This window comes from Nymphaea colorata, chromosome 7, assembly GCF_008831285.2.
Source record: "Nymphaea colorata isolate Beijing-Zhang1983 chromosome 7, ASM883128v2, whole genome shotgun sequence".
NCBI classification, from domain to species: domain Eukaryota; kingdom Viridiplantae; phylum Streptophyta; class Magnoliopsida; order Nymphaeales; family Nymphaeaceae; genus Nymphaea; species Nymphaea colorata.
The window spans coordinates 25,224,886-25,239,495 of NC_045144.1; the positions used below are offsets into that span (position 1 = coordinate 25,224,886).

Consider the following 14,610-nt stretch of genomic DNA (forward strand, 5'->3'; position numbering starts at 1 on the left):
AAGAAATAAAAAATCTACCGTCCTACTAATATATGTCAATGTCAGTAGAAATATCATATATAGAATTTTTTGGCAGGAAAAAAGGGTAAACCTTTTTTTTTTCCAGAAACAGCACAAAGTCTTTCTTTATCTAATTATCTTCAATATATCATGATCTTGTCAGGATTATACTGCTTCTGTAAATCATGAAGAATCTTACAACTGTGGATCAGTCTTCACCCTTTCTCATTTTTCAAAAGAACATGGATATTCTTGACAATTCAAAGAATTTTTCCCAAGTCCCTCAAAGTTTTCTTCATCAACAGGAACCCCAAGAGCAAGATTGATTGCTAGGGTAATTCTGCATTGTATGATAAGAGTCGATCAAACATTGATAGAACAATCCCAGATATCTTCTCCAGGTTTAACACCTGAAATCTATGAACTTTCAGGATTTCTCCATCCATGTCGAGAGGTACATGTGACTTAAAATTAACCAACTGGACATAAATATCCAGATAATCAAACTTGCTCTGAGGGACCATAAACTTGAAAACTTTTTTATCAAACAATTATCCATTGAATCTCACAGGTAACGGTGCAAAGTCCATGCCTCACATCAGTGACAGATTCAAGTTCATGGATCTGCCATTCTTCACGGGAGACTCGCTCCCTAAAGCAGCCAAGGAAATCCTCTCACTTTCAGAAGAACTCCAAATCTAGATATTTTTACGGGAACAACACTATAAAAGTCTAATTGATGTCTAAAGTTCTGCACGGGCCACGGAAGAACAAGCAGAGAGGACGATGGCACGTCCATTTTTAAAACTGCTACTGTTTTCTGCAGTGCCTATCTTCTGCTTTCTGCGTTTCAGCCATGCCTCTCTCTCGTACAACTTCTACGAGAGGACGTGCCCTCAGTTAGACTCCCTGGTCAACAGAGCAATGGCAGCAATCTTCTTAGACCTCACTGCTCCTTCTGCACTCGTTAGGCTCATGTTCCATGACTGCCAAGTTCAGGTAAGTACAGAGTTTACCAGTCTTCATGAGATCAATTCTTCTTCAGTTTGCTTCCTCTTTAGAACTTCTTCTTTAGTTCGCTTCCTCTGCAGAACTTACCAGTCTTTGTAAGATCACTTCTTCTTTGGTTTGCTTCCTCTGCAGGACTTGTCTGATCGGTGAAACTCTTAGAAGTTCGTCTTTCATTGTAGCTTTACTGACTGTATTTCGATTCCATCCTTCAATTTTTAAGTTTTTCGATTCATTTTTAATTCACTTAAACAAGATACATCCATTCTTAGAGTTAGAAAACGTTTAGGTGACTAATGAAAACTGTTGAAAGATACAATTTTACGTTCCAAGCAAACTAAATGTTTTCTCCTGCCAACTAGTTAGGTTAAGCTCAAATATTTTTTAGCTTATGTGACCAGAAGCAGGCTACAAGTTACTATTCATAATAAAACAAGAAGAATTTGGAAAACTACTGTGCAAAGAAAGAATAAGCTTCAAATTAAATTAGCCAATAACGTTTAAACTACATAGAAAATCTCTACTGCATTCCTTTTTCCCTCTCTTTTACATGAAAGCCAAAGTTCTATAAATGCTCAGCTACCGGCTCTCTGCTTCCCACCGTGCAGCCAACAACTTGTTATCAAAGAAACTAACTTTTTGTTTTGCCCTTCATTGCCTTCTCTTCTTAGATTTAGATATTAGCTGAATTGATGAGTAAAACTAATGGGAATCATAAAAGGTGATCCCTAGTTTGATTCTAATGGGTGCTATGCTCCTGAACCTTGTGTTGGAACATAGCACTGAGTTAGCAATTCTATTCCAACGCAAACCCTAAACCCTAGAGGCAAGGAGATGTGCATGGGCCTTGAGAAAAGGGGAGTGTCTTATTTGGACAGTTGCCAACCAGAACATGCATTAATGAGGTCAGTACAAGCTCAACCACGACTATAAATGCATGTTGTTCAAAAGTAAGGGCCAGTATAGTTGTGGCAGAGTTTGTGCAATGCAAGCGTTATTCGAACAAAGATTAACTCACTAGAAACAAATGTTAGATCCATCAAACTTGCCTTAGAAAATTGTCAAGAAAAAAGATCTATTCGTTGGTTTTCTATTACCATTTTCCAATTTATTCTTGATCAATTTTCAAATACTATGCATCTGCATGTGTAAGGATCTGATCTACTCCACACCAGGCTGAGGTTCTCAGGCTGGTGAATCTCAATCCGCTCCTAACAGCATGAAAAGATTAAAAACCAAGACAACCTACGGCTAAACAGCCCCTTTTGTAAGTTCATTAATATTATTCACAATATTAAATATATGTCTGAACTTTTCAAGGTGAGATGTTCTAAGATATCCACCTGGAAATTTGAAACTTTTTATATTATCATATATATGAAAGCAAAACAAGAAAGAAATAACGGCAAGAAAGGATGACAAACATAAAATAATGATCTTTTCTGCTCCCCCCTGCAATAGAAGGAAAGAGAAGCAGGAATATGGAGGATTTAGGCTAATGGGTCGTGGTTCGACAAATTGTGCTGAGAATTAGATGAATCAAACAGGATGAAAGAATCCCGATTATTTTCTTTATGGACGTTCTTCCGACCTGAACATGAAGTTGGATGCCTTGTATGTAATGCAGGGCTGTGATGCATCCATACTGTTGGACTCCGGCGGCGGAAACGTGAGAACGGAGATGCTGTCGGGTAAAAACTTCGGCATTAGGCAGAGAAGCTCTATTCAGATGATGAAGGAGGCGGTGGAGAGCGAGTGCCCAGGCCAGGTTTCGTGCGCAGATCTGATCGTCATGGCCGCCAGCAAGTCGGTGACTGTATCGGGGGGGCCAAGAATCGACGTTCCCCTCGGAAGGAAGGACTCTACCACGGCTAATAACTTGTTAGCCGATAGCCATCTCCCACCGGCTTCGATGTCTGTTGACGATTTGCTCAATCTTTTCTCTTCCATGGGCATGAATATGGAGGAAGCTGTTGCTATGCTAGGTAGTCTCTTACTCTCCCACTTTTCTTCCAGAATATATATATATATATATATATATATATATATATATATATATATATATATATATATATATATATATATATATATATATATATATATATATATATATATAGAGAGAGAGAGAGAGAGAGAGAGAGAGAGAGAGAGAGAGAGAGATTCTTTCGCCTCTTGTAGCATCGCTAGATGTAATTTTTTGGGCAGCCATGATTAGACGAAGGTCAGGAAGGCCATTGATCTGTTCAAGTTTGGAAGATAAAAAATCATTATACAATGTTGGATCACAAAAATATTTTGCCAACATTTTCAGATCTCATAGCTAAGGGTCACATATTTACATAAGTGGTGGTTGCTTCATCTTTGGTGGTTATTTGGTAGCAGCGATACTTTGTAAGTTATTCTTGAATCCGTTGTAAGTTATTCTTCAATCCAATTCAAAGATCCAGGCAATAATTATCTATCTTAATTTTTGGGATAGATTCATGAGATGATCGAAGTATGTCTATTGTCAAATAATCCATTAAGTATTAGACTTGTAAGAAACCATCACAACTCATGATTTTTCTTTTAGGTGAGTGGTGAAAAGAAAGGTAGGAGAAAAAAAGATCTGACATTTTGCTCCTCTATTATAAGTTTACAACTTCTTTTCTCACTTTTTTTTCTCAACCATTCATTTGAAGAAAATCTTGTGTTGTGATGGAAAGTGTGATACCTATCAATTTTTCTATCTCTCTCTCTTTATATATATATATATATGAAAATCAATTATCTAATCTGCACCATTTAATTTGACATGATTTTCGGTTAAAACAAAAATAAAAAGAAAAATGTAATGTACATTTTAGTGTTAATATTACTTTGCACATTTTCCTTTTTGTTTTTTTTTAACAATTCATTTACTTTAAATGGACGGTCTAGATGGTTAAGTGATTTTAGATAGTCATAATCATCTTTTATATATATATATATATATAATAGAAACAATTTGGTCCTCTATACATGTTCTGTGGCTGGGTGCTAAGCCGCCTTAACTTTTGTCGAACAATTTTTTACAGTAAAAGTAAAAATAAAGGAGAATCATTTGTCATACCTTTCAATGAGCTGGGATGATGTCAACCTGGAGGGCCTTTTCAGGGCTTTCGTCAATCGCCAAAAAAAGGGACAAGTTATGCATTAATTTTCAAATAGGGGAAAAAGATTTTTCCTTTTTTAATGTTTGGACGCCCAAGTTGAAATTGGCATTGGCTTGTACATTGAAGATGGGCATCAGGCTCTGTACCTTGTGAGCTTTCGGGTGCCCGGTTCGGCCAAAAATGGGCTTGGGTCGGCCTGATTTATATTTTGTAACTATATTTAATATATTGTTATGTATTTTTTACTTCCAAGTTTAAATACCATATTTCCATATTAAATATAGATAAGGTGAATTTATCACTTTGAGAATTTATTTCAAAAGTTGAACACTTATTTACTAACTTTCAAGATTTGAGCAATGATTTGTTATTTTCCCCAACAATAAACACTCTTTTTTTTGTGATTTTTTCAAGAAAATCTAACTGGGGCCCTGTATAAATAATATAATGCTGCTGGCGTGCCCCACGGTACTTGATCAGACCCACCGGCAAATCAAATATACAAGAAGGATGGTGTTTATAGGACTCATAAGTAGCTTTCTATATTATGCCATTAATACGACATTATTAACATGTTCCCACATTTTACCATGATGTCGTTTTGATGATTTTCATAAGGTGAATTCTTGTATGTGTTACTTTTGCCCTTTTAGGAGAGGAATCTTCCATTTAACTATTATAGACATTTTTGTTATTTTTACCTCATAACACACCATTGTTAGGTGCCATAATATATAACTTGCTCTGAATTATCTAGGGTATCTATATCCTCAATAGGACCCACTTAGCGAAAATTTTATTTGAAAGAAGTTAACATTTTATATACTTAGCATGTTTGTTCTTTCCCTTTTTTTCATTGGACTTGTCATAGGACATTCCAATTGACATATAAAACTAGAAATGCATCAGTCGATATAATTTGATTGGACTTGTGACATAGACGGACGAGGTGTAAACAATGTGTGGACAATTGTCTATACAAACCCATAAAAAATACTTACTTTTACATTGACACATCAAAGCATTTTTTTTTTATTTACATATTGATGCTTTTTAAAATTTTAAAAATTTATTACCAACGCCCCTTAGCCAGAAATTTTGGGCTCCCCCTCTGCTTACCAATGTTGTAAGCAGTCATGAAAATTTTGTCATTTTTGTTTATGAAACTAAGTCCAATTCAAACGCGAGTTCTAATTAGCGATAGCGACAGTAAAGCTTTACTGACGTTTCCCCCTTAGTGCCACTGATAAGTGGAATTCTTGTACATGACACATTTTACTATCTCAAATCCAATTTATTTGCATCTTACTTACATCTTCATGAACTACTGCAGGATCTCACACACTTGGAGTTGGGCACTGCATAAACATAGCAGACAGACTGTATGAACCCAAGGGAGATGACTACATGAGCTCAAACTATGGCGCTTACCTTAGCTTCATGTGCCCTACCAGGGTTCCCCTCACCAACTTGACTGCCCTCCCCAATGACCTCACCCCTACCCTCTTTGACAACCAGTACTTCAGGAACATACTAGCCGGAAGAGCACCCTTCACCATTGATTCAAGGATAGCGACCGATCCCCGCACGTCGGCAATCGTGGCCCATTTCGCCGGCAATCAGGAGCACTTCTTCCAGGCCTTCTCCTCTGCTTTTTTAAAGCTCTCATATCATGGAGTTCTCACTGGGGATAGTGAAGGGGAGATCAGGAGGCAATGCAATCAAGTAAATTGAGTTTGGCGTATTGGTGGTATGTGTGTGTGTGTGTTTGTGAGAGAGAGAGAGAATCTTTCTAAATTGCTTAAGGAAAGTAGCTCTTTGAGTGTGTTAAATGGCTTAGAGTTATAGATGTCAAGTAAAGAAAACATCAAAGATTAGTTTAATTCATAGTAGATTATGTAACATAAAAGGCCTATATATCACAGTGTACAATATGGAAATACATGTGGATGAAAACTTATTTATGCTTATTACGATAATTATTGGATGGTTTGGAACTCAAGGATTGTCATTCAATGGTTGTAGCATATAGGTTCAAACTTCATTCTTGGCCCTTGTGGCTCATCATGCTTATAGTCTTTGTTTCCTTAGTCAGATCCATTGGTTGAGCAACACGTTGAGTAGTGTCAGCAGCTGTCAATATAAACCCACATAAAATGGCTTATGACATATATTGGTGTCTTACAATATTTTACTACAAGGTCTAAGGTTTTTTGAAGTCTACACTCATCCTTTTATTCATCATCCGAAATACTTGGTCTGCTTTCGATACCTCCATGCCATATGTCGACTACAAACATATCCAACGAATAAAAGGACGGAAAGACCTCTAAAGAAGCGAATCCAAATATAAAATGATGAAGATATTAAACCAAAAAATGAAAACTAAAAGGAGATGGTAAAAAACCATCAGGTGGCCAAGTGCATTGAATTTTAGCCAAAAACTAGACAAGAATTCTTCAATCATCAAATCCAAAATAGCTACTTACCGTATCCTAACACACTGATTCTAGCCAAAGTCCAACACACTCTAAGCCCAGCAGCCACATGGCTAGAGCAGCTTACTGCCTCCTGGAAGCGCAGCCACTTGTTGGTCCATATTGCGACACCTGGGTGCCCATTATTTTGATATAACATCTCATTTTTTCCCCTCAGACATCGATGGGACCTTTTTTTGGCAGATTGCAAGTGCAGTACACTAGGAAACTGTCAAAGTTTGTAAGGTAAATATATAATGCTTGAACAATAGGGAAGTCAATATAATAAAATCAGGAGAAGGAAAAATAAAAGGGAAACAGTTGAGGGACTAATTAAATCAGCTGATTGGAGGCAGTCCAAAGTAGTTCAATCAGCTTATCAGTTGCCAATTACCTTCATGACCCTCAGAAAAGAATGTTATTACACACACACGTACAGAGAGAGAGAGAGAGAGAGAGACAGAGAGAGAGAAATTGATAGATCCCAGATTGTTAAGTGAGGGATAAAAACCAAACGGTTTAAGTTTTTGCTTTTGAACAAAGTAAGAACATCTTAGCATGTTTATAAAATCTAATTTGATACGAAGCATGCTTTAGTTTAAGTTGTTTTTATGAAGGATGGAGGTTTCTTCAACATCCTAAATTTTGATGTTATATGAGCCGATCAAGTAAATATACGTTTCCATCAACTTGTTTTTAGGAACTTATCTACAAGGCTAGACTGTAAAGAGTACACTATAGTAATTGCATGTAAACCGGTTGTTTTTTGTCTTTAACCTAGGGTTTCGGACCTACCACTTATTATATATATATATATATATATATATATATATATATATATATATATATATATATATATATATATATTCTTAACAAATAACTTTTATTTTTTAATTTTGAATGAAGACCACACAAGTGCATGCGATGTTGTTCAAATGAATTCTCCAGCTAAATTTAAGGACTTTTATTATACTACTATATATTTAAGCTAAAAAAAACTAATTTTTTTGAAGGGCGTAGCATAGTTGGTTGGACAAGAAAATAGTAGATACATTACCTTTTCAATTCATATAGCGACTCTCGTAAACGATAAAATGTGATTTGCTGCTACCTTCTGGTCACCCGAAGATGTAATTAAGAGTGTTGAGTTATAACACCAAAACTTGCGCGGCGACAAACTTTAAAATGGTCTAAATGCCAATAACTTTTAACGATACACCAAAATAATTAATTAGTTGTGATTCTAAATATAGTTACATACATACATACGTACACAGGCATACATACAACTATATGACTAAAACTACCACTTATATGTTGTTATACGTCATAACAGCAGAAAATTAATGCATTTATTGAAGTAAGGTAAAAGGCAAAGTGGACTCAAGACTGTAAGTCCCCATGAGAGAGCAACATTATTTTAGGTTTTTGCTTCTGCCAGGAACTGAACATAGTTACTAAGCACTTCAGTGTTACATAATCCACAGGCTCACTTCTTTCAGCACTGGTTTAGCATCATCCTGCTTTCTTGAAGAGAAGTGATCGAGGAAGAACCATCGGTTCCGAACGATTCGTACCGCGAAAAGATCTCGGCCACAATGAGCCATGCAGTTGCGACCACATAGTCCTTAGCTGCACATTGCTTGTTGTTGATCGTTGGTGACCCTGTTTGTGGTCCATTGGACCAGAACAAGTGGTTCAATAGAGCCTCCCCTCCATTCTCCTTAGTAAACCTGTCCGCGACGAACTTCTCGCTGTCGCTAAAGACCCTAGAGTCCCTCATGGCCAAGGTCTGGTACCCACACAGCAGCTCCCCCTTCCTTATCCCATACTTGCACTCATATGACTCGAGCTCAAAGTCGCGCCGGGCTCGCGCGAACTGGAGCGCCACCGGCGGGTTAAGCCGCAGAACTTCGTAGACCGTTGACTTGACAAGGTTCATGTCCTCTATGGCCTGGAAGCTGAGCCGGCCGGCGTGGGTCTGCATTGTGTGTTTGACCTCTGCTCGCAACTGGGCTTGTAGGCCGGTGTCCGTGCCTATGGCATTGAGAAGAGATGGAAGGAAGACAGAGAAGCCCCCGAATGCATTGAATCCTATGACAAAGATAATGTTGTGTAGGATCTCCTCTTCAGTTAAGCCGTAGTCCTTCTTAGCAGAATCAATAAATGACCTACCTGTTCCAAATAATAGATTCAAGTTATTGAACTGTGGTCAATAATTTTGAGATGCTAACAATATTGATGAGAGAAGTACTTGAGGCAGTTTGGTAATAATGAATTGAAGGAGATTCATGAAATATTTTTAGATAGTGTTTAATGAATCTGCTATAATTGTTATAATAGATTCATAAGACATTAATAATTTGTTACATGCTTGATAACAATAATAAGTTGTTACTGTTCCAAAGATTATAATATAGATTTTTTTTTATGAATCTATTTCAGATTGATGGGACTTGTTACCATTGCAAACGAGAACCCTCTAGATGGCAATGTCATTTCTCAAGAAAAAAAAAAAAAAAATTCTTGCAGACCATGGTGTGCAACGAATGCAGAAATTTACCTTCTTTCTTAAGGAATTCATAGATCTTGCGGTAGCCATTGCTGACCATGAAGAAAGGAAAAGGGAAGGAGTGGAAGAGAATCTCCTCAAGCGGCTGAGGAACGGCCCCGGTCTTCACAGTGGGAAGCAGCTGCAGAGCCAGCCACTCGTCCAGAATGATCCACCCGTCTTCTCCAATTTCCGGCACCGCCAGCGGGTCAGCTCCGACCAGAACCTTGCACAGGAACCTGAACAGGCATCTCTGCACAGGAGCTATGAACGACGCCTTCCCCTTCTCCTTCACCTCCTTCTCCAGCGTCTCAAACATCCTCCCCAACGACTCCTGCAGCACTGCAACCCATGTTCTCGAGGCCTTCTTCAACGTCTCCATGGCGAAGGTCTTGATCACGGCGTGCCGCTCCTCCGAGGTGTCCAGGTAAGCGACGACCCGCGTGCTCCCGGTGTAGCTGACGCTGGGCATGTAGCTGCCGACAAGGATGTCCTTCTTCTCGACAAGGGACATGTCGAAGAGAGCCTCGAAGGATTTGCAGTCGGTAATGGCGATGATCCTGGGGTCGACGCCAATGAAGGGGAAGGAGGGAGGGATGTTGGTTCTGAAGACTGTGCTCTGGTACTTGGCCACCCTGCTTCTGAAGAAAGTGTCCTGCCCTTGAAACCAGAAGTAGTCGAGCCTGTCCTTCAACGAGCCGATGAGCGGCGGCCCGTAGCTGCCTGGGATGCCCTTCAATGGAAGTGAAGTCACCATCATCATCTTCTTCTTCTTCTTCTTCTTCTTCTTGCTTGCTTTTCACTTTTCACTGAGTGAAGTCTCTGTTTTTGTATCCTTTATTGTGGGTTTGAGCGATTTTTTCACAATGCCCCTCACCTTATGGGAATATCTTTAAAATTACGTCTAGCTTTTGTCGCATTTCAAATTAGTCGTTGACATCCTTCCAAAAAGTCCACCTACCATAAGTTACTTGTTAATCTGAATATATAGACTGATATAATTGGCAATATGCATAGGCCTGTATTTAGGGATGTCGGTGGATTAGCTTGAAATTGGATATCGAACCCAATTGCTGCAAAAGTTTTGAATATAAAAAAGTTAATATTTGATTAAGAAATTTATCTGATTGGATCTAAATTTAAGCAAAGATGTCTAATCGGGTTCAAATTTGAGCTCAATTTCAATTAAAACCTGATCAAAATTCAGATTTGAATTTAGATTTAGTGTCAAATAGATAACATGTGACCAATATCTATATTCGAAACTTAGAATCATGTGGTTCATATTCAGATGTATAGGTAAAAGTTGCATTCAAACTCCGTTTGGATTGAAGTCTGGTATAATACAAACTTTTCTTAATTGCACTCAAATTTGAACTTGAATATGAATATGTAAACCGTATCATTTGGTCGACCCCTTACATGCCACCAGGTCGCAGTCTGCGTTTCAATTTTCGAAAAAGATTTTTCTTTTTCTTCTACTTTGTCCTTTTTTATTTTAAATGATCTTTTACTTGTATATTTTTTTTACTCGGACGCTTTTGTTCTACTTGGGGCTTCAAAACACATAACCTGCTGCCGCAAAAACAAGTCTCACCAGAAAGTTGCAAACACGCGCAAACGACTTCGAGAGAGTTTAGCACCGAACATGCATCAAGTTGAGCTCGAGCGTAATTTGCTGAGCTCGAGTCGAGCTCAAGCGACCTCAAGTTGAGCATTTAAGTCTCGAGCCTGACTCAACTCGAGCTCGACTCTGCTCGTGTTCAAAGGTTTTTACCTTTTGGAAGTCTTGGGGATGCTTGGACATTTTGCATCATGTAGACAAGAAAATTATGCAAAGTGTGACCTAAATGGGGATGTTAATATATTTAATTTAGATCAGATATCCAAACCATTAAAAAATTATATATATAAAAAATTATCCGATTAAGAAATCAAATCAGATTGGGATTTAGGAAACGACATCCATTCAGATTCAGATACATATTGATGAAGTGCTTGAACATAATACATATTAGCTTGAGTTTAATTGAGTTGTCGGTTGAATTCGTGTAACTCGGGCTCAACTCATTTATAAATTTGAGTTTTAACTTAGCTTAAGCCTTAGTAAAGTTTAACCAAGCTGAGTTAGAGTCGACTGGAGTAGGCAGGAGCCATTCAACAACCCTAATCGAAAAAACTAAGTCCTTTATTGTTTTACCACGCATTCGTCCTATATAGTGTCGGTTTGAAACTTAGTTCAAGTTATCATATATACGGCTAAGTTCCACCAACTTGTGACAAATATCTGGTCATGCTAGATTTGTCAAGAGCAGCTCCATAAAAATGATTTTCCGAACCGAATCAGTGAGGCAGCTAATTTGATGAATCACACAAAACTATTAAAATGATCATTTTAAAAATGCATAAATAAAGAGAAATAACTAAAAAAACATTAAAATTTAGTAAAACTTGAAATAGCCATCCAATCAATTTGTCACACCATCGATGGAGTTTGGCCAAGCCAATAATTGGTAGATCGTTTGGCTGTACATCAAGTAGCCAACTCGGCCTAAACTCGGACTCATTCAGATGAACTCGAGCTTAACAAAAAACTTGAGCTTATAGATGAGTTGAGTTCAAGTTACATGAACTGGGCTCAATTAAACTCGAGTAACCTTGTTTAAACTAGGTCATCTTTTTTTTTTTTTCGTAATGCCAAACTTAAATCCGAGAAAAGAGGTCAAGTCAAATAATAAGTTGGCAAATAAGCATAAGAGTTGAGCTGGAGCCCAGTCAAGCCCGGTTCAAGCTAACCTTATATAACTTGACTTGAGTTTGAGCCGAGCAATATGTGAGTCGAGCCGAGTAAAGCGGATACAATTAGACTTGCTAAAGGTTAGACCAACATATCCGACATCGAATCCGAGACTATCTAATGCAATTCATGTCTGCCAAAACCAATAGTCTCTCTCTCTCTTGGCACCAACCAAGACATGTGGCCCTCTGTCGGTTCCCTCGTGAGAATCAAGAACTGCCAATTCTCACAACTTTTTCAGAGAAGAAGTCACGAGAAAAAGCATTGTCCGAACCAGTTGTGAGCAACTGCACTATGTTATAGATGATTCTCGTTTCCATGCCTCTTGGACTTTACAGTCTTTTACCATTAGAGGTACTCATATGATACGAAAGAAGAAAGTGTGGTGTACAGAGGAGAAATGGATGCCCTTCGTAAAAAATGGAGGAAGGGCAGATTTAAAATCTTTTCATTATTCTGTATAAAACATTACACAGAGTGAAATAAACAAAAGAAAGCAGACATCTACATGCACACAGTGAGAAAGATAGACAGAGAGAGCACTCATCTTCCTCTTCCGCACATGGGTGTGGTGTAAAGTGGCTGATCACATGGGAGGAGTGAATCACTGATTGAAGGTGTTGAATAAGAGGGTTCCAGAGATGTTCGTAAAGAGACTCAAGCATATCGTTGATCTATAGTAAAATGAGCAAAACAAAATCTCACTGAGCCATGTGTATATATTGGTCATCGAACGCTACTGTAAGTGTGGTGCATCATCTTCTTCTTGCACTGCATTGTTATGATATTGTTATGGTGTTTTTTCTTCTTTTAAATTTCAAACTGCTCAGTTGGTCAGGCAATAAATAGGGCTGGGCATCAAGCCAGGCCGATTCTTCCATTTTCCGTCCATTTTTCGGCAACTATTTCCGGCTGATTCTTTCATTTTCCGTCCACTACTTCCGGCCAACTCTTTCATGTGGTTTTGGCACCCAATCAAGGACTATGATATGGTTTTAATACAAGCAAGAATGTGTAATAGAAGTAGTGATATTTGAGGACAAGGTGCTCATCATCTAACAAATATCATATGCTTGACAGGCCTTTTCTCATGCCTGACGAGTGGACGGTATGAACCTAGGTATTGTTGTCATGGGAAAAAAAAAATCACTTTCCGTCCATCTCCGTCAACAAAGGTTGTACAATGAGCGAGATTGTGCTCAAGCTCGGCCAGCCCGAGCTTGACTCAAGTCATATATAGCTCAGCTCGAGATCAACTTGAGGTTTATGTGGTGAGCTCGAGCTCGACTCGTTTAACAGAGGTCATGCTTGAGCTCGACTCATTTAAGCTTCTGTCATATAATATATACTTTACGCTTAAAATTTTCACATTTTATTTAAGCCGTTTTAAGTTTTTAAAACTATAAAAATAAGTCTTAGTGTTAAACTAGTCCAAGTGAGTCTAACATACAAACTCAAGTTATCAGTTAAGGTCAAACACAACTAGTTTAACATACAAGTCGAGATCGAGTTGAACATCTCTACTTCAAAGGCATATCAATTTTTTAAGAATATTTTTTTCTTCACTTTTTCATTTTTTGTATTTCAAGTTTATTTATTTATTTTATTACTTTTTTTTTATCTCACCCAAAACATCCGATAAATGGAACGATACTTTGTCTCAGAATAGTTTTAGTCCTTTCAAATACTATATAACATTTTTGTTGTAGTTGGCTCTCAAAAAAACCTAACATGCTGCAACAAAAAGAAACGACTCACTAGAAAGGCAAAGCGACTACATCGAGGGTGTTTAGGGGTGAACACATGTGGTCACATCGGTTTATTTTTAAATAAATATCTTATACTCAATGCCCTAACATTCTGAAAATAAGCTGGATTTGGTCTAAAATTTGAATTTGGATGTGAATTTAAAAGTCAAATTTGGATTGGAGAAAGATTGTGAAATCAGATTTCCGATGAAGAGATAACTTTTCTTCATTTATATTCAAATATGAATTTGAATCTTATTATATGAATATCCGAAAAAACATATACGATTAAGAGGTGTATATGATCCAAATCCAATCTGTTGACATCCTAATTCAAATTTACGGTGATGCTACCAATCAACCACAGGTAAACATTAGTTCAAACTTTTCACTGTCATGTTGGCTTTTGGATGGTTTCGACCATTGTTTAAACTTCAAAGAAAGGAAAAAAAACCTAACTTGGTGCCAAGTAGGTAGGGGGAGAGCCAAAAAAAAAAAAAAAAAAGTTGACGGGCACTAGTTATAAAATTTTAACTTTAAGTAGGTAGGGGGAGAGCCAAAAAAAAAAAAAAGTTGACGGGCACTAGTTGTTAAATTTTAACTTTTAAGGGACACCAATATGTAAATGAGAAAAAAATTTCCCTCAAGTATCAATGTGAAAATGAGATTTCTCATAGATCCAATTACTCACACAGTGTCCACACCTGTCTGTTCAAGTACATTCTTGAAGCTTTTTCATGGCCTATTATTTACAGGTTAATTTTGTGGCCAGATGTATACATCAAAGTGAAACGTACTGGATATTTATGAATGAGTCTTGTTGTGAAGATGAGGCTGATTCTACCTTTGGGACCAAAAAATGAAAATGACTTTTTTCTCCTTAAGAAAGATTCTT

At 37.6% G+C, this 14,610-nt stretch overlaps 2 protein-coding genes across 2 annotated transcripts; one reads left to right on the forward strand and one right to left on the reverse strand.

Annotated features, from left to right (window-relative positions):
* Window positions 1-763: 763 nt before the first annotated feature.
* LOC116257799 (peroxidase 29-like) lies at window positions 764-6,129 on the forward strand. The gene is made up of 3 exons (XM_031634785.1): window positions 764-999; window positions 2,636-2,993; window positions 5,476-6,129. The coding sequence occupies exons 1-3, from the start codon at window positions 787-789 to the stop codon at window positions 5,874-5,876; spliced, it is 972 nt and encodes a 323-aa protein (XP_031490645.1). The 5' UTR covers window positions 764-786; the 3' UTR covers window positions 5,877-6,129.
* A 1,822-nt stretch (window positions 6,130-7,951) lies between these two features.
* LOC116257084 (fatty acid hydroperoxide lyase, chloroplastic) lies at window positions 7,952-9,983 on the reverse strand. Its single transcript, XM_031633700.2, has 2 exons — window positions 9,183-9,983; window positions 7,952-8,794 (listed from the first exon to the last, which is right to left on the reverse strand). Exons 1-2 carry the CDS (start codon window positions 9,931-9,933, stop codon window positions 8,118-8,120), a joined length of 1,428 nt encoding a protein of 475 aa, XP_031489560.1. The 5' UTR covers window positions 9,934-9,983; the 3' UTR covers window positions 7,952-8,117.
* Between the last annotated feature and the right edge of the window lie 4,627 nt (window positions 9,984-14,610).